Source organism: Babylonia areolata, chromosome 14, assembly GCF_041734735.1.
Source record: "Babylonia areolata isolate BAREFJ2019XMU chromosome 14, ASM4173473v1, whole genome shotgun sequence".
In the NCBI taxonomy this organism is placed as follows: Eukaryota; Metazoa; Mollusca; class Gastropoda; order Neogastropoda; family Buccinidae; genus Babylonia; species Babylonia areolata.
The window spans coordinates 5003189-5026370 of record NC_134889.1 but is presented as its reverse complement, the minus strand read 5'-3'; the positions used below and the strand labels follow the sequence as shown (position 1 = coordinate 5026370).

At 43.5% G+C, this 23182-nt stretch overlaps 2 protein-coding genes across 2 annotated transcripts in view; one reads left to right on the top strand and one right to left on the bottom strand.

Annotated features, from left to right (window-relative positions):
- Nucleotides 1–23182, bottom strand: part of LOC143289420 (uncharacterized) — a 203836-nt gene that overhangs the window by 40351 nt on the left and 140303 nt on the right. The window lies entirely within an intron of this gene.
- The window catches only part of LOC143289753 (uncharacterized), a 28877-nt gene continuing 15377 nt past the window's right edge, over nt 9683–23182 (top strand). The window contains exons 1-2 of the mRNA XM_076598847.1: nt 9683–10023; nt 16472–16755. Of these exons, the coding sequence (XP_076454962.1) occupies nt 16544–16755 (212 nt within the window). The 5' untranslated portion in view covers nt 9683–10023; nt 16472–16543. The remainder of the gene's footprint in view (nt 10024–16471; nt 16756–23182) is intronic.

The following is a 23182-nucleotide window of genomic DNA, read 5'->3' as shown; positions in this document are numbered from 1 at the left end:
TTACACCTGCCCGTCGTCTATAGATGGTAAATCGCTGCTTTCGGGTTTCTCTCCATAGTAGTAACGACAATTTGGGTCATATTGGCGACGAGTAGATTACTATACTCTTTCCTTGTACTTTTTCTTTCTTTCTTTCTTCGTATTCTGTCTTTCATTCTTTCCGTTATCTAGCTTGTCCGTTTTTGTTGTTAGTCATTCTTCCTTTTCTATCTTCCTCCTTTTTATTGTGTTCTTTTTCTTTCTCTTGACAGTTGCAGGGACGATCATGACAGAATGCTATCTTGACCAAAAAAAACATTTGTGTGCGTGCGCGTGACTGAAGTCTGAATGACACATGAAACGAATGATAAGCGCCCCATGCAGTTCCCTTTCACTGCCAAACTCGCATTTATGCAGCAGCTAGGTAGAGGACCCATGTCACTGAAGGGTGACCAGATCATGGGTCTGTTATCCACGAACCTACTGCTCTTTATTTTCGGTGGTAGGATAGGCCATATTGTCTACACATCACAGGGGGAATCCCCAGCTGTTCGTAGACACCATAATTTCTGTGTTTATTGCACAAGGGAATTTTGCACTCTAAACTGACTGACGGTGAAAGGGTTAAGTGCGTGCGGAGATGTTTTTAAGTTTGCTTCATTGGTCGATGGCACTGAACAGTTATAATGTTTCAGGTGATCCACAGATGTGCACGAAGATCATTAAAAAAAACCCAAAAAACTGTCATTTTTCTTCCTGATTTATTGTTTCTTCTTCTTTCATTTCTCTTTCTTCTTCCTCCTTTCCCTCCTGCCTCTTCTCTAAGTCGCTTCCCTTCTTTTTTTTTTTTTTTTTTTTTGCTGCCCCGTCATCTGCACCGTTTCAGTGGCATTACTCCCACGGCCGCTCATTTAGATTACCCCATACACGGCCACACCCGGGTTTGTCCGCCGTAGTTCTAGCGTCGGCACGCTTCCCTTCTCCTGTCATGAACCTTGGGTGGCATTTATGGTGCTCAAACAACGTGGCGACGAGTGAGTTGTCTTTCTCCTTTCAGTCGTTTTACCTTGAACCCCCCAGTCTGTAGCTGTGCAGTCAGGCAGTGCAATGGGAAATCATTTACAGCTTAACTCACTCAGTACGGCCAGTCCTCTCTTCTCTGTAGAAAAATTCACTTTGATGGTCAAAGAAAATACGTTTACAGACATAAATGAAGAAAGAAAGAAAGAAAAAAAAACACACCCCAAAATCCAGGGTTGCACTTTACTGTAGCGACGCGCTCTCACGGGGAGAGCAGTCTGAATTTCACAGAGAGAAATCTGTTGTGACAACGAGCACTACAACACAACACATCACAACACAAAACAAAACAACACTAGACAGTATAGTACAACACAACACAAGTATTGTACAGTACAGTACAGCGCGGCATAGTAATAATGATACTACTACTACTATAACTACTACTATGACTACTACTACTACGACAAATGATGATGATTATAATGAATATTTGTTCAGCGTGTTCCTCCATTAACTCACTCAGTACGGCCAGTCCTCTCTGCTCCTCTACACAGACCCCTCGGATGTCCAGTGGGTGTCTGAATGACCCATCCTTTAGCCTCCGTCGTCAGAATTGTGGTATTCTTTGTCAACATTCATCTCTTCAGTATAAGAGCCTTCCGCTTGTAATATTTTGATGGTGGTAATTGGGGTGAAACGCTGTTAACGTCGTCTCTTTCGCCGTTCGTATGGAGAGAGTTAATCTTCTGTGACGGACAAGGACTCTCAAACTGGGAGGCAAAATTGCGCTGGCTCTAAGTGCTGCAGCCTTGGGGAGAGGGAGGTGGGGGTGGGAGGTGGGGGGACCGGGGGCTAGTTGGCCTCTGGGAACCATCCCAGCGCCGAGACTGTCCTAAATCCCTCTTGGCCGAGAGAGTGGGGATATAACTTGGGTTATCTCCACTATAATCAAATTCTAGCCCAGATAGTCGAGACAGCAGTTACCTCCTCTGCTGTTCTGATGGTCATAGACGAACGCGACTGATAGTCATATCAGATCATACATAGGCTATGGACTCCGTATCCCCGTTGGTGTTAGGACCTCAGGGCGTTTAGAGATTTTTTTGACTCACTTGTGTAAACAAAGTGAGTCTATGTTTTAACCCGGTGTTCGGTTGTGTGTGTGTGTGTCTGTGTGTGTGTGTGTGTGGCTGTGTGTCTGTGTCCGTGGTAAACGAAAAAAAAAATTAGGCATAAAAATAGGAAAAATTCAGTTCTTTCCAGTCATCTTATTTAAAACAATATTGCACCTCTGGGATGGGCACACACACACACACACACACAAAAATGAAGCCTAATTATATGCAAACTGCATTTACTGTTATATTTATATTTTTTGTATTCTCTAAACTTGGCACTTTGATGTGATATTCTGACCCAACAACAAGAGCAGTCATTATTATCATTTTTTGTTCAGACAGGAACTTCCTTTGCTAAGCATGGAAGGTTTTTTTATTTTGCAAACGTTTTGGTGCAGATAGTAAAGAAGGGAAATTACTCTGTAATTAATGCTAGGGGACTTAATTTGCTTTAAACTGATCTTTCTCATCTTAAACATTACATTTTGAAATTATACTCAATACATAAAAAGCTTGGATTTTTTAAAAAGTGTATCACAAGTGAGTCTTGAAGGCCTTGCCTCTCTTGTTTTTTTTGTTTTTTTTTAATTATCTACCTTTACCACAAGGTTTGTAGCCAACGACATTGTCCTCAATGATCTCAAGATCCGAGGAACCAGTCATCATCTTCATTGGTCGACGGCACCATGCACCCAGCAGCTGGTTAATTTGATGGCTCACATGATCCGATGTGGTCTACGACAACCATAGTCATTTTTTCTTCCTGTGTTGTTGATGTTCCTTCTTCCGTTTCTGTTCCTCCTCCCTCTCCTCCTCCTACTCCTACAGTTCGCTAGCCTCTATTTTCTCCTCCTCCCTCTCCTCCTCCTCCTCCTACAGTTCGCTAGCCTCTATTTTCTCCTCCTCCTCCTCTACTGATCAATTCTGGACGGCAGCTATGGTCCTCAAGCGATCTGCCGATGACTGACTGAGTCATCTTCGTCCTTCTTCTTCCCTGGACACGTGACTGACTGAATGAGGATGGTGGGACAGGAGCCGTGTGAGGAGTGAGCATGACAGCTGTCTCGATAGTAGGGGAGATCCGATTCCCCTGTTTCCGTTTCGTCCGCTCTTTGATCGTGCCGTCACCCTGATTGGGCTGTTCATTGGGCTCTCCTCTGGCTCCTCGTCCTGTTACTACTACCTTTTTTTAACTCTCTCCATACGAACGGCGAAAGAGACGACGTTAACAGCGTTTCACCCCAATTACCATCATCAAAATATTGCAAGCGGAAGGCTCTTATACTGAAGACGTGAATGTTGACAAAGAATACCACAATTCTGACGACGGAAGCTAAAGGTTGGGTCATTCAGACACCCACTGGACATCCGAGGGGTCTGTGTAGAGGAGAAGAGAGGAATGGCCGTACTGAGTGAGTTAATAATTTTTTTTAACATTATAGTTATTATTTATTTATTTATTTGTGTAAGCTTATCTATTATTTATTCACCTTTTTTTTCTCCCTCAAGGCCTGACTAAGCGCGTTGGGTTACGCTGCTGGTCAGGCATCTGCTTGGCACATGTGGTGTAGCGTATATGGATTTGTCCGAACGCAGTGACGCCTCCTTAAGCTACTGAAACTGAAACTGATCTCCGTCCTGTTTCGCCTATCCACCACTGCCTCCCCCCCTCCCTCTCTCTCTCCAAAAAGAATAGAATAGAACAGAATATGTCTTTATTACCAAGTGTACCGGGGTCACACGGAATATTGGGAAGGATAGAACATAAAAGGTACAAACATAAATCGAAAATTACACACAAACACAGATACAGTAGAATTCAGGACACATACATGTGCATATCAATATGAGAACTTGCGCGCGCGCGCACACACACACACACACACACACACACACACACACACACACTTAAACATAAGCCGCATATCACAAGTGGATGGTGCTGATGACCAGATGTTCAGGTAAGTGGTTGTTGATTGCACAACTCTCTTTAATCATACTGGATTTGTTCGAGAGACTGGGCATTGACTGCTTTGGGGGAAAAGCTATTGGCGAAGGGACTGCGATATACAGATAAGTGTTACAATAATGATGTTCTGTTCCAAGAGACCACTATCTTCTGTGAACGCTTGTAATTTTCAACCGGTCTTGAGACAGAGCGAAATATTGTGAGTGCATTCACAGAATGAACTGACTTCCAAGCGAATACAATACTAATCAGTTCTGGGCTAAGCTCTGTCAGTGTCGAATGATGGATTTCAACAAAAGCGAGAGATGCGTGCACAGTTTACAGCTGTATAGTTTCTAATGTGGTCAGCAGTGAAGGAAGTCTTTCTTGTTTTTTAAACACACACACACACACACACACACACACACACACAGATAGAGAGCATCTCAGCACATAGACGAACTGGGAATGTCAACAGTTTAAAAATATTATCTAACTCCTAACTCTTTCATTTACAAAATCAGCAGTACCATCTGCTCCCATAAGAAACGTTTCATATGACAGTGAACATGTGTTTGAAATAGTTCAGAGTTTTGTTTGGAGCCCCATTGGCTCTTTGTTGTATTTTCACTGGCTGAATAGTTAGTTACACTCCATCTCGCTCACTTCGATCGGCTTCGGATCCACTCTGTTTACGCATACCCAGATTCAAACACTCGACTGTTGGCCGCCGTTCTTTCTCTGTCTCTGGACCTTGCGATTGGAATGAACTTCCTCTTTCGCTTCGTCAAGTCTCCACACTCAGCTCTTTCAAGTCTGGTCTTAAAACCCACCTCTTCCCAAAATAGCCCCCCCCCTTGCCTGCCCTTCCTGTCTTTAGTTTCTACAGTTTTAGAGTTATGCATGCGTGTGAATGACTGGTGCGAAAGCGCTTTGGTTTGTCTCTGCACAAGATTCGGCGCTATATAAATACCATTATTATTATTATTTATTAGTTCGTCTTATTTTGTCTATATCTTTTTATGCTAATTGAGGAGAGATGAACAGGGAAAGTAGTGATGATTTAAAGCATGGGTGGGGTGGGAAAGGTGATGGATTTTCGTCTCAAATCACAATTGTGGATAGACGTTTAACAAAAGAACGAACGAAAGAACGAACTGGGAAAAGGCGAATCGGTATCGCCTATTCAGTGATAGGGCAATTGAGACGAGGCGAAGCAGGAACCCTGAATAGGCGAAAGAAAAATAAGTTAATCGGGAGTACACCCCGCCAACGTACCCTCCTACTATCTACCCGTCATGTGTATGACAGTCAGTCGTTTTGGACAATGACCATCAGAACGGCAGAAGAGGCAACTGCTCTCCCGAGAATTTGATTACAGCGGAGAGTGTCTTGCCCAAGTTACATCCCCACTCTCTCGGCCATGAGAGGTTTTTGGGCAGTCAGTGTGGGATGGTTCCCAAAGGCCAACTAGCTCCCAAGGCTGCAGCAGTAAGAGCCAGTGCAATCTTGCTTCCTAGTTTGAGAAGAGCAAAAGACTCCTGTGGTCAACACAAAACAACCACTCCATCGATGGAAGGCCTGTTTTTAGCGCCTAAGTTAACAAATCTGGACCTAAGACGGCATCGCAGTCTGTGATCAATTTGCGCCCAACCTGTGAAGTTCCGTTGATGACTGCTAGTTCGTTGTTAATTGCTGACAGCTTGTAAAATCAGTGGCTTTTACTAGGTCTCGGTTTATACATGAGACATTGACTTAAGCTTACAGTACTAAAGATCAGTCTGTGAAATGATCTGATATCCAGTGATTACTTCTCTCTCTCTCTCTCTATATATATATATATATACATATATATGTATGTATATATATATATATATATATATATATATATATATATATATGTGTGTGTGTGTGTGTGTGTGTGTGTGTGTGTGTGTGTGTGTGTGTGTGTGTGTGTGTGTGTATGATGATGGAGTCTCCCGTCGGACCGACGGATGAGTAGGGAGGCAGGCTTATCTGTCGGTATGTGTCCTCATACGGGAGAAGAGGCCGATTCTGGATGCGCAGCACTTCCCACAGGTGTTGCAAGGTAAAACGTCTCCAGAAGTTGAGCCCTGCTTCTTTCGCTCACGCTTCTCCTTAATTGCCAGAGTTCTTTTGTTTTCAAACGTCTTCATGCCACTACAGCACAGCATCCTCCGGCGAGAGCGGTCAGGGGCATCAGTTTCCCAGGAAGCGATGTCTATGCCACAGGCTTTGAGGTTTGTCTTCAAGGTGTCCTTGGAGCGCTTGCAAGGTCTTCCAAGTTCACGGTGGCCTTCCTTCAGCTGGCCATACAAAAGCATCTTCGGGATCCTGCTGTCTGTCATGCGGACAACGTGTCCTGTCCAGCGTATATATATATATACAATGATATATGTCTCGGTATCCCTACTTCCTTCGATCTCCCTGCTTCCCTTTCTCTCTATCTTTCGATCTTCCTACTTGTGTCTCTCTGTATATCTCTCTCCCCTCTCTCTCTTTCTTTTGATCCGCCCCCCCCCTCTCTCTCTCTCTCTCTCTCTCTCTCTTTCTGTTGCGTGTTTGTATAACAAAATATGCATGACGGACATTCGACACTGTAAGATAAGATAAGATAAGATAAGATAAGAATAACTTTATTATCTCCACCTGGAGAAATTTGGTCAGGTGCATTATCACAACATAGACAAGTAAACAACATGGGGACCATAACTGTAAAAGCCAACAACAGCCCCTACAAATATTACGAAGATACAAATGTAAAAAAATATCACATACATCGTTTCATACATACATCCACACACTGCAGGTAATAACTAGTATTCTTAATGTAAAAACAGAAAGAATTAAGAAACATTATTTGAATATAATTATAAACATAGCCTACTATACTGCACATTGATTATAATAGACAGATAAGATAAGAATAAAGATGAATTGCGGAAAACCACAACCAGATAATCAGCACACACCCGCACCGCACCCCCCCCCCCCCCACCCCCACCCCACCCCACACACGCAGATAACTTGATCAAACAAGAGTAATAAACATATGTTCTCAAATAAAAGCATTTCACATATTCGCTTTTAAAAACATTGCAATTAATTATTACATCGTAATTATTAAACAGAAATATATTTAGAATATGGACGTAGCATTGGGTCAGAAGGCCTTCTACAATCTTACAGTTCTGAGTTCTGGGTTCTGAGTTCCCTCTCTCTCTCTCTCTCTCACTCACTCACTCACTCTCTCTCTCTCTTTGTGTGTGCGTGTGTTGCGTGTTTGTATGACGAAGTATGCATGACGGACATTCGACATTGTAATGGGTCAGATGGCCTACAATTTAACATTTCTGAATTCTCTCTTTCTCCCTCTATCTCTTTCTTCCTACTCCCCCTCCTCTCTCTCTCTCTCGGTGTCCCTACTCTCTCTCTCTGTTGCGTGTTAGTATGACGATACGACGGGCGAAATAGCCGAGTGGTTAAAGCTTTGGACTTTCAATATGAGGGTCCCGGGTTCGAATCTCGGTGACGGCGCCTGGTGGGTAAAGGATGGAGATTTTTACGATCTCCCAGGTCAACACCATCAAGAGGCGCAAATTAAAATGGTTCGGCCACGTAACAAGAGGAGAGGGGCTTGCCAAGACAGTGCTCCAGGGAACAGTCAGAGGAGGAAGGAAGAGAGGAAGACAGAAGAAGAGATGGGAAGACAACATCACAGAATGGACAGGATTGAAGCTGAGCGAGGCGGTCAAATGTGCGAAAGACAGGGATGGATGGAGAGGACTGGTTGACAGGTCATCTGTAGCGCCCCAACGGCAACCGCCATGGGGCAGCTGAAGCTGAAGAAGGTCAACATGTGTGCAGACCTGCCAGTGCCTGAACCCCCTTCGTGTGTATACGCAAGCAGATGATCAAATACGCACGTTAAAGATCCTGTAATCCATATCAGCGTTCGGTGGGTTAAGGAAACAAGAACATTCCCAGCACGCACAACCCCGAAAGCGGAGTATGGCTGCCTACATGGCGGGGTAAAAACGACCATACACGTAAAAACCCACTAGTGTACATACGAGTGAACGTGAGAGTTGCAGCCCACGAACGCAGAAGAAGAAGAAGTATGACGATATATGCAGTGACAGATGACCGACATTGTAATGGGACAGAAGGCCATATAAAATTTAACATTTGAGTTCTGAGTTCTCTCTCTCCATCCATCCCCAAGTCTCTACCTGCCTGTCTGTCTGTCTGTCTGTCTATTTCCCTCCCCCCCTCTCTCATGCAATACTTTTGTGTTCATATGTTAACAATATTCATAGCACAAAGGTATAATATCTTGTTTACTTTTGTTTAACCCCTTCGAATGGGGCGATGCCTTATACTTAATAAACCCTTCGTTCGTTCGTTCGTTCTCTCTCTCTCTCTCTCTCTCTCTCTTGTTATTCTAAGGAGCGTGTTTGCGTTTATGTGTACAATTTCAATATAGTCCTTTCCATGATTTATAATGGATGGGATGCTTTGATTTTTTTTCTCTTCCTTTCTCGTTTGATGTTATGTGATGCTATCTGCAATTCATTTGTTTATATATTTTCCACATTTTCCTCCTTTTGGGGGCTGGATGGAAAAAAAAGAAGAATCATTGTTGCTTATTCTATTACCCTCAGAAATAAAATTCATTCATTCTCTCTCTCTCTCTCTGTCTGCCCTCTCTCTACCCCCTACCTCCCTCCCTCTCTCTCTCTGTCTCAACAATCCAGGTCGGTAATTGGAAACATGACGGCCCGTGCCCCCAGCCTCTGCCGCCGCATCCACTCGGGACATGAGGGCACTTCCAATTACCTTCCTCTCACCTTGCTTCCTCCTCAACAAGGCACTGAGACAGTTCGGCACTCCCTTGGAGGAGATTGCAAGGGAGTGTCTGGTGGGCTGGTGTTGGATGAAGGGGGCGGGGGGGCAGTGGCTGGAGAAAGGGATGGGGAGGGATGGTTTGAAGGAGTGTGGTTGTGGTTGTGATGGTGGGTGGAACGGCGCGTGCAGTGCGCGCGCGTGCACGCACACACACATACACACACACACACACACACTCTCTCTCTCTCCCTCAGTCTCTCTCTCTCCACAAACACACAAGCAGGGCAGTGGTGAATAGACGGCAGACCAATCACACACGCACACACATGTACCCGCACACACACACACACACAAACGGGACGCATACACGCACGCACACTGACAAACACACACACACACACACACACACACACACACACACACACACACACACAAACCGGGGACGCATACACGCACGCACACTGACAAACACACACACACACACGTGCGCACGCACACACGGACACAGAAACACACGGCAAACACACACATGCACCAACGGGACACAATCACACACACACACACGCACACACCCAAACCCACATGTGCGCGGCGCACACATAGTCACAGGTACACACACACACACACACACACACACACACAGAGGGCAGGCAGTGGTGGAAAATGATAGCTGACCAATCAGAAGGGAAGACAGACACGCGCAGCTCGTGGGCTGGCAAGAAGGGCGGTGCTAGCAGGCCGACATTCGGTGACAGATACACAGAACTGAGACCACAGAGCAGTCTGGGAGGGTATGGACCGCAGCGCTACATACCTTCACTGCTCTCTCTCTCTCTGTGTCTCCCTGGGATGGAAGCGTCCATTGTTTTCCGTTTCGTCTCAGCATATACACTGGAACTGAGGTGTTAGTGTCTATGGTCTCAGCGTTATAGCTACCCTCTTCGCTTCCATCCCGTTTAATTATTAATGCAACAACTCGCAGTAATGTACTAGTGGCAGGGACTCCGGAAACAACAAGAACAACAGCAACAAAAAAAGGCCGCCCTGTTTCTGGGATGTGGACAGTGAATGATTTGTGATCTCAAGGTGAAGTATTGTGTGTGATGTGTTGTGTTGAATTGTATTGTGTTGCATTACATCGTGTTGTATTGCGTTGTGTTGTGCTGTATTCTGTTGTAACGTATCACACACACACAAAAGTATTATATTACTTTTTTTCGAATCGAATCGTATCGTATTATATATATATATATATATATATATATATATATATATATATATATATATATATATATAAAAATATATATATATAGTCACAAAAGATTTCTCTGTGTGAAACTCGAGCTGCTCTCCCTGGTAAGAGCACGTCACCAGTGCAACGCCACTCTCATTTGTATGTGTGTGTGTGTGTGTGTGTGTGTGTGTGTGCGCGCGCGCGCGTGCAATTGTATTTGTTTTACTATGAGTGGATTTTTCGACATGGACGACTTTTGTTGCCGTAGGTTCTTTTACGTGCGCTACTTATTATTTCCTCTGGCAGTCATCATCAAAGCTGTTTTTCTCCGGCGCCGGGAGATATGTTATCGTGGAAGATTTGCGACAGTTTGTGTGTGTGTGTGTGTGTGTGTGTGTGTGTGTGTGTGTGTGTGTGTGTGTGTGTGTGTGTGTGTGTGTTGTTATTGTTGTTGCTGTTTTCATGATATCGAGGAACAATGTATGATGCACGGAAAAACCCATGTTCTCCAACGTCGTTGTGAAACCACTTTCCTTCAAACTGTGTTTATCTATCTATGTATCTATCTGTCTATCTATTCACCTACCTACCTACCTGCTAACCTACCTATCTGTGTATCTATCCATCCATTAATCCATTAATGACTGGACCCGAACCCACACTCTAAACAATATCCAATCGGAAAAGGCAGACAAGTTTCCACGTCTTGTCAACATTTCCTCATAACTTGAGAAACACATTGTTGATAATTCTGGCCGACAACGAAATGTCTGAAGCCCTTAATACCAATTATTTGCAAATTTTGGCTCAGGAGCTCAGACAGAAGGGTTAAAATTGCTCAGGAACTCAGGGCTCAAAGGGTTAAATTATGTACGGACTCTGTCAATAATTGTGACATGTTTTGAAAGTAAAATACTATTGAACTAAATGTGGGCTGATAAACAACAGACAACAACGATAAACGGGTAGCAACAAAAACAACAACAACAACAACAAACACACACACACAACCACACACACACACACACACACACACACACACACACACACAGGCACAGAGAGAGAGAGAGAGAGAGAGAGAGAGAGAGAGAGAGAGAGAGAGAGAGAGAGAGAGAGACATCCAAACTACTAGCAATAAACAGACAGATAAATATATTAATCGATAAACAAAAACCGAAAACCATTCTAATGGATTGTTCATGCACGGAGAAAATGCAGAGAACAAAAAACAAAACAACAATAACAATGAAACAACAGCAGCAGCAGGAACAACAGCATAGCAGTAACTACAACAACAACAACAGCAGCAACAACAGCATAGCAGTAACTACAACAGCAACAGCAGAAACAACAGCATAGCAGTAACTACTACAACAACAGCAGCAGAAACAACAGCATAGCAGTAACTACAACAACAACAACAGCAGCAGCAACAACAGCATAGCAGTAACTACAACAACAACAGCAGCAGAAACAACAACATAGCAGTAACTACAACAACAACAGCAGCAACAACAGCATAGCAGTAACTACTACAACAACAGCAGCAACAACAGCATAGCAGTAACAACAACAACAACAGCAGAAACAACAGCATAGCAGTAACAACAACAACAACAGCAGCAACAACAGCATAGCAGTAACTACAACAACAACAGCAGCAGAAACAACAGCACAGCAGTAACTACAACAACAACAGCAGCAACAACAGCACAGCAGTAACTACAACAACAACAGCAGCAACAACAGCACAGCAGTAACTACAACAACAACAACAGCAGCAACAACAGCACAGCAGTAACTACAACAACAACAACAGCAGCAACAACAGCATAACAGTAACTACAACAACAACAGCAGCAGCAACAACAGCACAGCAGTAACTACAACAACAACAACAGCAGCAACAACAGCATAGCAGTAACTACAACAACAACAACAGCAGCAACAACAGCATAACAGTAACTACAACAACAACAACAGCAGCAACAACAGCATAGCAGTAACTACAACAACAACAACAGCAGCAACAACAGCATAGCAGTAACTACAACAACAACAACAGCAGCAACAACAGCACAGCAGTAACTACAACAACAACAACAGCAGCAACAACAGCATAGCAGTAACTACAACAACAACAACAGCAGCAACAACAGCATAACAGTAACTACAACAACAACAACAGCAGCAACAACAGCATAGCAGTAACTACAACAACAACAACAGCAGCAACAACAGCACAGCAGTAACTACAACAACAACAACAGCAGCAACAACAGCACAGCAGTAACTACAACAACAACAACAGCAGCAACAACAGCACAGCAGTAACTACAACAACAACAGCAGCAACAACAGCACAGCAGTAACTACAACAACAACAACAGCAGCAACAACAGCACAGCAGTAACTACAACAACAACAGCAGCAGAAACAACAGCACAGCAGTAACTACAACAACAACAGCAGCAACAACAGCACAGCAGTAACTACAACAACAACAGCAGCAACAACAGCACAGCAGTAACTACAACAACAACAACAGCAGCAACAACAGCACAGCAGTAACTACAACAACAACAACAGCAGCAACAACAGCACAGCAGTAACTACAACAACAACAGCAGCAACAACAGCACAGCAGTAACTACAACAACAACAACAGCAGCAACAACAGCACAGCAGTAACTACAACAACAACAACAGCAGCAACAACAGCATAACAGTAACTACAACAACAACAACAGCAGCAACAACAGCATAGCAGTAACTACAACAACAGCAGAAACAACAGCATAGCAGTAACTACTACAACAACAGCAGCAACAACAGCATAGCAGTAACTACAACAGCAACAGCAGCAGAAACAACAGCACAGCAGTAACTACAACAACAACAACAGCAGCAACAACAGCATAGCAGTAACTACAACAACAACAGCAGCAACAACAACAGCATAGCAGTAACAACAACAACAACAGCAGAAACAACAGCATAGCAGTAACAACAACAACAACAGCAGAAACAACAGCATAGCAGTAACTACAACAACAACAACAGCAGCAACAACAGCATAGCAGTAACTACAACAGCAACAGCAGCAACAACAGCATAGCAGTAACTACTACAACAACAGCAGAAACAACAGCATAGCAGTAACTACAACAGCAACAGCAGAAACAACAGCATAGCAGTAACTACAACAACAACAGCAGCAGCAACAACAGCATAGCAGTAACTACTACAACAACAACAGCAGCAACAACAGCATAGCAGTAACTACAACAACAACAGCAGCAGAAACAACAGCATAGCAGTAACTACAACAACAACAGCAGCAGCAACAACAGCATAGCAGTAACTACTACAACAACAACAGCAGCAACAACAGCATAGCAGTAACTACAACAACAACAGCAGCAGCAACAATAGCATAGCAGTAACTACTACAACAACAACAGCAGCAACAACAGCATAGCAGTAACTACAACAACAACAGCAGCAGAAACAACAGCATAGCAGTAACTACAACAACAACAGCAGCAGCAACAACAGCATAGCAGTAACTACTACAACAACAACAGCAGCAACAACAGCATAGCAGTAACTACAACAACAACAGCAGCAGAAACAACAGCATAGCAGTAACTACAACAGCAACAGCAGAAGAAACAACAGCATAGCAGTAACTACAACAACAACAACAGCAGAAACAACAGCACAGCAGTAACTACAACAACAACAACAGCAGCAACAACAGCATAGCAGTAACTACAACAACAACAGCAGCAACAACAACAGCATAGCAGTAACAACAACAACAACAGCAGAAACAACAGCATAGCAGTAACAACAACAACAGCAGCAGAAACAACAGCATAGCAGTAACTACAACAACAACAACAGCAGCAACAACAGCATAGCAGTAACTACAACAGCAACAGCAGCAACAACAACAGCATAGCAGTAACTACTACAACAACAGCAGAAACAACAGCATAGCAGTAACTACAACAGCAACAGCAGAAACAACAGCATAGCAGTAACTACAACAACAACAGCAGCAGCAACAACAGCATAGCAGTAACTACTACAACAACAACAACAACAACAGCATAGCAGTAACTAAAACAACAACAACAACAGCAGCAACAACAGCATAGCAGTAACTACAACAACAACAGCAGCAACAACAGCATAGCAGTAACTACAACAACAACAACAGCAGCAACAACAGCATAGCAGTAACTACAACAACAACAACAGCAGAAACAACAGCATAGCAGTAACTACTACAACAACAACAACAACAGCATAGCAGTAACTACAACAACAACAACAGCAGCAGCAACAACAGCATAGCAGTAACTACAACAACAACAACAGCAGCAGCAACAACAGCATAGCAGTAACAACAACAACAACAGAAACAACAGCATAGCAGTAACTACAACAACAGCAGCAGCAACAACAACAGCATAGCAGTAACTACAACAACAACAATAGCAGAAACAAGAGCATAGCAGTAACTACAACAACAACAACAGCATAGCAGTAACTACTACAACAACAGCAGCAGAAACAACAGCATAGCAGTAACTACAACAACAACAGCAGCAGAAACAACAGCATAGCAGTAACTACTACAACAACAGCATAGCAGTAACTACTACAACAACAACAGCAACAGCATAGCAGTAACTATAACAACAACAGCAGCAACAACAACAGCATAGCAGTAACTACAACAACAACAACAGCAGCAACAACAACATAGCAGTAACTACAACAACAACAGCAGCAGAAACAACAGCATAGCAGTAACTACTACAACAGCAGCAGCAACAACAACAGCATAGCAGTAACAACAACAGCAACAGAAACAACAGCATAGCAGTAACTACAACAACAACAGCAGCAGAAACAACAACATAGCAGTAACTACAACAACAACAGCAGCAGAAACAACAGCATAGCAGTAACTACAACAACAACAGCAGCAGAAACAACAGCATAGCAGTAACTACAACAGCAACAGCAGAAACAACAGCATAGCAGTAACTACAACAACAACAGCAGCAGCAACAGCATAGCAGTAACTACAACAACAACAGCAGCAGCAGTGGCAGGACCAGCAAAGTAGCAAGAAGAATAACGTGGTGAAGTGAAGGCGAAATCAGAATATCCCCTAGGGGACGGCGGGGCAGGAGCGAAGGTGGGGTTTCACATGACTCATATTAATACCCACTGAAAGAGGCCGGACAGATGAAAAGGAAAAGTACTGCGCGTGTGACCTTATGACCTTTGCTCCCTTCTGTACCCTTTCTTCTTTCTGGGTGCACGCACACACACACACACACACACACACACTCACACACACACACTCACAGAGAGGGACAGAGAGAGAGAGAGAGAGAGAGAGATAGAAACACACACACACACACACTCACAGAGAGGGACAGAGAGAGACAGACAGACACACACACACACACACACACACACAGAAAGAGACAGACAGACAGACAAAGAGACAGAGAGAGGGAGAAAGAGACAGAGACAGACAGACAGAGAGAGAGACAGGCAGAGACAGACAGACAGACAGAGAAAAAGAGAGAGACAGAGAGAGAGGGAGAGAGAGAAAGCTAGAGAGAGAGGAAGAAAAAAGAGAAATAGAAAGCCCTAAAGAGAGAAAGAGGTAGAGAGAGAGAAGGAAGAAAGAAAAAAGAGTGAGAGAGAGAGAGAAAGAGAAAGCGCTAGAAACACACACACACACACACACACACACACACACACACATATACACACACACAGAGAAAGATGGACCCCCCACATGCAGGGTTCAAATGGGGAGGAAGGAGGAGAAGCCCAAAGCAGTGAACGAGCGACACAGCAAACAAGACCCACTCGGTAGGGAATAATACAATCTCCGTCGGTCTCTCTTTTAAGGTAGGTTTCTTTGGCTAGCTCTCTCTCTCTCTCTCTCTCTGTGTGTGTGTGTGTGTGTGTGTGTGTGTGTGTGTGTGTGTGTGTGTGTTTCTCTCCAATTCTGTCCCCCAAACCGACCCATCTCTGACTGGTGCAGCACTGATCTAGGACTGTTTCAACAATATTTATGTTTAATGAACCAAAGTGTTTTATGCGCCCAATGGATTTGCTAAAACCACGCCAGCATATCGCATCGTTTGTGATCAAAGGAACAATTATTTACTGTAATTTTCTTTCTTCACAAAATATGTAAGATAACTGCATGGTTTGTAAGCTGGACTACCTCAAGCAATGACTGATTTTTCCATTCAGCTCTCAAAGTGAACTCACACAGACCGGAAACACTCGTATATCCAACGACGTCACGCGAGGGCAAGAATAAGGATGACGAGCATCGGTATGACGTCACTGATGACGACGTGGGTGACGCTGTGTCTGTGTCTGCTGTACGTCACGGAGGGCAAGAAGAGGGAGAAAGGAGGGTGGTCCGAGGCTCTGCCCTTCCTTCAGACCAGCGAGCGGCAGGGGTTGTTCGCCATGGTTCAAAACCTCGTCCGACAAGTCACCGATATGAACGCCAAGCACGCTCGTGACTGGTAGGTACTGAGAGAGAGAGAGAGAGAGAGAGAGAGAGAGAGAGAGAGAGAGAGATGGATACATAGACACACATACACACACACACACACACATATATATATATGTGACCAAGCGCGCTATGCTTGCTCCAACACTATTCACGCACAAGCCACAGCAGACGACAGTTTTCCCTCATAACCCGCGCACAGAATGTGTGACGTCACTCCGCTTACATCATTTTGTCCTCCTCGCCAGACACCTGCTCACAGCTCGCCCAATGTCGCATCGCAGTACGTCATTGGCTGAGAGCAAACTTGTGTTTCTGTTCCACAGTATTTAATTAATAACTCTTTTGTCAGATCAGTAAACTGTTAGTATTATATACTGGCAGAATCGTCTTAATTCCATCTTTAAATCTATTCCATTTATGTTCGCTTACGTGAAACTGATTTAACGCAGTTTGTAATTTTCAGCGACGAGCTCGTTAAAACTGACCCTGTTCAGGTGACTTAAATTAAGATTCTAAATTCATCTTAAATAATCAACACTTCATTTTACACTCATTATAAAGTAGGCGTTGAGCTCTTTCTTTTGCAACTTATCCGATGCAAATCGGTTCAGTAATCATCTAGAAATCTGTCACTGAACACCTTGTAACAAACACAATTGTCATCGGATTCTCCGTTATTAGTGACGATCTGCTTGCAAGCACACGTGACGCACTTTGCGGTCCGCTAAACTTGCATAAATTGGCACAGTGAATGATGAGTGGTCATTTCATACCTGGTCAGTCATCTGACCAGAGCCTGCTCTCTCTCTTGCTGTGTCGCGGGCAGTGTGTCGTGTGTGTCCCCACAACGGCTGACACTTCGCTACGTATCGCTGTAAGTACTAGTGTGTAGAATGTGTTGATTTGTAAATTGTATTATTCGACACAGTACTTGTGTTCATATGAGTATGTTCAGTTATTGTTTTGTTCAGTTAATGCTTTGTTCAGTTATTGCTTTGACATGTTAGTCACAGCTCGGCTATGATTGATCTAGAAAATTGCCATGTCGTCATATGCTCGTAGCGGTGTTCCATTTGATTCTTAACGTCACAGTCAGTGACGTCTCTGGACACTAGTAGTTTGTTCCAGAATGTTCTAGTGAGTGCGTAAAGTTCATTCACCACTTAATGGTTAAGCCATGATGGTTCTTCATTTAATATCTGGTCTATCAGTTTGCCAGTATTATATCTAATCCACTGATTCATTTGAGTCACTTTGACACAGTATAAGTTTTACCTAGTCTATACTGTCAGTGTACTTTCACCAAGTCAGCATCGCTTCAATCACTTTAACTGCACTATTTAAATGTATTAGAAATGTCATTTGATGTCAGCGTTTGGTCTTCACACATTTGCATTATGTTGTTGCGTATCCCAAACCCGAGTGAATAGTCTTTCCATGTGATATGTATACATGTGCTTTATTATTCACTTGTGCCGACACATTGTACTTATGACATTTGTTTGTGTCATTTCAGGCACTGTCTTCTTCTCTTTTAGTTCTTCTTCTTAGTCTTCTCTTTTTATCTTCTCTTAGTTCTTCTTCTTAGTTCTTCTCCTAGTTGTCTTCTTCTCATTGTCTTCTCTTAGACTAGTTCTCTTTTTATCTTCTTCTTAGTTCTTCTCCTAGTTGTCTTCTTCTCTTTTTATCTTCTCTTAGACTAGTTCTCTTCTAGTCTTCTTCTTCTTCTTAGTTCTCCAAGATATCTTCTTCTCTTAGTTTTTCTCCATGTAACTATTGTAAATAAAACAATAGAAAAACCCATTTGTGACTGGCCTCTATATGTTCCTGGCCTGTGCGTGGGATCTTGTCTATCCTTTCATTCAATCAATCAATTAGTTAAGTCTTTTGTGCCGTACCCCCTTCAGTAACCACTCGGTACACGGCTACAAAAGTGGCGTCGCCGACAGGATTTTGATCCATCACAAAATAGATCCAAATTATTCCCTTCAATGTTTCAATTCTTTCTATCCAAATTCAATCCATCTCTAAACCACAGCCCTTTACCACCAAGTGTACCTTGTTACAACTTGGCGCTGTGAGCATAGGATGTGCAAAGTCTCTAAATATCTCTTAATAAATCACTGCTCCCAGCCAAGCTAATCTCTATCACATACTTGGCGCTGTGAGCTAGGATCGTACAGGGACAAGAGGTTTCCTTAACAGTCACATAGGGATAGTTAGACATAGGAGAAGAGAGAAGACAGTGCAGCAGGTACGCAAGTCCACAACAAGAAACGTCGCCCACATCAAGATGGCTTCAACTGACTTCCTGCCCAAACTCCCGACGCTATCCGGTGAGGAAGGCAGCAGTGAAGTCGACAACTTCGTCCAGGAGGCCAGACTGATACTCCAGCTACAGCCCCTGGATGATGCGACAGCCTCTCTCTGGCTGATATCAGCCCTTGCAGGCCGATGTCGCCAGCAGATCGTCAGGCTGCCAGCGACAGAAGTGGACACCCCAGCCAAGATCCTTCACATCATTGAGGAGAACTGGGGAGAGCAGCGAGACGCCACCGACCTTGCCACTGCGTTCTTCAACAGGCAGCAGCAGCCCAAGGAGACGGTGATCGACTACGCATCCCATCTTCGGCACTTATGGACCAAGGTCAACAAGGCCGAAGATGGGGTGATGCAGGTGCCAGCGACCATCCTCCGCGACGCCTTTGCCAGAGGCCTTCAGCCAGCCGCACTCAGGCGCGATGTCAGGCGCCTCATCCGCTACCACCCTGACACCACCTTCGAGGCAGCGAAGAAGGAGGCCCTGCGATGGCTGCGGGAGGACAGCCACGCCTATGACACCAGCCCCGGCGTAGACAACACAACTGTTGCCCACCTACAATCTCAGCTGGCCGCACTCGCAGCTGAGAACACCAGCCTGCGACGTCAGCTACAGTCACCCATGCCAGCACACAGCCCACATCCTTCAAAACCAGCACTTCATGCTCAACACTGTGTCTGGTGTGAGAGGTCTGGCCACACAGAGCACCAGTGTCGCCACAAGCGACACTACCAGGCCAGGCGACAGAATACCGACAAGCCGCCAGTTCTAGCCCACAACCAGTGTGTTCCTACCACCCACACTGAGCAACATGGACCAACGCCGCCATCTCCAGCTCCAAACCAGAGACGCAGAAGACGGAGGCGCCACAGCACCACACCTGATGCTGTGGTCCCACAGGTGTCCCCACCTGTAGTCAGCCCCATGCAGCAGAGGCACGACCAACAGCAACAACCTGCTGTCACGCCGACTCACCCGGTCCCACTGCACCACCAGGGCAACAAAGGTGTCTGACACTGACACTGACGCTGATGCTGACAGTGGTGTGTGGCTGACCATGCCCATACCAAGACCCAGGACATCAACCCTGCGAGCTATATCAGAGCCGCCTCCACTACCACCAGATCCTGCACCTAGGCGCTCCACACGACTGGCAACCAGGGCACCACTGACTGTGTGAGGAGACTGATGATGAATATTTTGCAAACAAAGACTGGTGAAGAAATATTATACAGCCAGAACAGTGATATTGCAAAAACACTCGTTTCATTTCTTTTTCATTCTTTCTGAACTGAGGCAATGCTGATTTTGTTTTTCATGTTCCTGTTCATGCTTTAATTTTGTTTTCATTTCAGATATTTCTGCATAATTCATGTTTCATGTTATTTTGCTTCTCTTCTTGCTTAATTTAACCTGTGATCTAGCTTGTCACAAGGTCTTAGCAATGCAAAGTATGTTTATAATCTATGCTATTATACATGTATGCTTGTTTACATGCGTGTCTGACATGTGATACATAGATTGATATGCACAAAACTGAATGCTTTCCAACCCCTTCTCTATATCAAACTCTTCAAAGTTAAGTTAGGATGCATTTGACTAAACTCTTAACTTAACCTGGCTAAAGCCACTTTGAATATAGAAGTAGAGTATTGTTCCTAAGAATGTTGCAGTCATTTCACATTCGCTTAGCTATTAGTTATCAGCTAAATTATCTCCCTTACCTGCCCAATAATTCTTGTTTGATGCTCAGCTAAGTCTCCTCACAAGAATTACTTTAAATTAACCATCGCGGACGATGGTTTTCAAAAGATGGGGGGAGGTGTGACCAAGCGCGCTATGCTTGCTCCAACACTATTCACGCACAAGCCACAGCAGACGACAGTTTTCCCTCATAACCCGCGCACAGAATGTGTGACGTCACTCCGCTTACATCATTTTGTCCTCCTCGCCAGACACCTGCTCACAGCTCGCCCAATGTCGCATCGCAGTACGTCATTGGCTGAGAGCAAACTTGTGTTTCTGTTCCACAGTATTTAATTAATAACTCTTTTGTCAGATCAGTAAACTGTTAGTATTATATACTGGCAGAATCGTCTTAATTCCATCTTTAAATCTATTCCATTTATGTTCGCTTACGTGAAACTGATTTAACGCAGTTTGTAATTTTCAGCGACGAGCTCGTTAAAACTGACCCTGTTCAGGTGACTTAAATTAAGATTCTAAATTCATCTTAAATAATCAACACTTCATTTTACACTCATTATAAAGTAGGCGTTGAGCTCTTTCTTTTGCAACTTATCCGATGCAAATCGGTTCAGTAATCATCTAGAAATCTGTCACTGAACACCTTGTAACAAACACAATTGTCATCGGATTCTCCGTTATTAGTGACGATCTGCTTGCAAGCACACGTGACGCACTTTGCGGTCCGCTAAACTTGCATAAATTGGCACAGTGAATGATGAGTGGTCATTTCATACCTGGTCAGTCATCTGACCAGAGCCTGCTCTCTCTCTTGCTGTGTCGCGGGCAGTGTGTCGTGTGTGTCCCCACAACGGCTGACACTTCGCTACGTATCGCTGTAAGTACTAGTGTGTAGAATGTGTTGATTTGTAAATTGTATTATTCGACACAGTACTTGTGTTCATATGAGTATGTTCAGTTATTGTTTTGTTCAGTTAATGCTTTGTTCAGTTATTGCTTTGACATGTTAGTCACAGCTCGGCTATGATTGATCTAGAAAATTGCCATGTCGTCATATGCTCGTAGCGGTGTTCCATTTGATTCTTAACGTCACAGTCAGTGACGTCTCTGGACACTAGTAGTTTGTTCCAGAATGTTCTAGTGAGTGCGTAAAGTTCATTCACCACTTAATGGTTAAGCCATGATGGTTCTTCATTTAATATCTGGTCTATCAGTTTGCCAGTATTATATCTAATCCACTGATTCATTTGAGTCACTTTGACACAGTATAAGTTTTACCTAGTCTATACTGTCAGTGTACTTTCACCAAGTCAGCATCGCTTCAATCACTTTAACTGCACTATTTAAATGTATTAGAAATGTCATTTGATGTCAGCGTTTGGTCTTCACACATTTGCATTATGTTGTTGCGTATCCCAAACCCGAGTGAATAGTCTTTCCATGTGATATGTATACATGTGCTTTATTATTCACTTGTGCCGACACATTGTACTTATGACATTTGTTTGTGTCATTTCAGGCACTGTCTTCTTCTCTTTTAGTTCTTCTTCTTAGTCTTCTCTTTTTATCTTCTCTTAGTTCTTCTTCTTAGTTCTTCTCCTAGTTGTCTTCTTCTCATTGTCTTCTCTTAGACTAGTTCTCTTTTTATCTTCTTCTTAGTTCTTCTCCTAGTTGTCTTCTTCTCTTTTTATCTTCTCTTAGACTAGTTCTCTTCTAGTCTTCTTCTTCTTCTTAGTTCTCCAAGATATCTTCTTCTCTTAGTTTTTCTCCATGTAACTATTGTAAATAAAACAATAGAAAAACCCATTTGTGACTGGCCTCTATATGTTCCTGGCCTGTGCGTGGGATCTTGTCTATCCTTTCATTCAATCAATCAATTAGTTAAGTCTTTTGTGCCGTACCCCCTTCAGTAACCACTCGGTACACGGCTACATATATATATATATATATATATAGAGAGAGAGAGAGAGAGAGAGAGAGAGAGATGGACACACACACACACACACACACACATATATATATATATATATATTGAGAGAGAGAAAAAGAGAGAGAGAGAGAGAGAGAGAGAACGAAATATTTATCAACAAGAAAAATTAACAGGCATATACAAATGTGTTTTTTTTCTTCTTTTTTCTTTGATATGTATTTTTAAAGAATATCCGCTTATCAAGCAAAAACAAAAAACAAACAAACAAACAAACAAAAAAAAGAAAGAAAGTAAGAGAGAGAGAGAGAGAGAGAGAGAGAGAGAGAGAGAGACGTACATACATACAGACAGAGAAGACTTACACCCACTTGAGTTTTCATTCTACACTTATTTTTGAACTGCAGAATAAAAAAATTAAATAAACCAACAAAAACAATAAAACTTCGTAGGCTGACCTCACCCACCCCCTCCTCTCTCTAT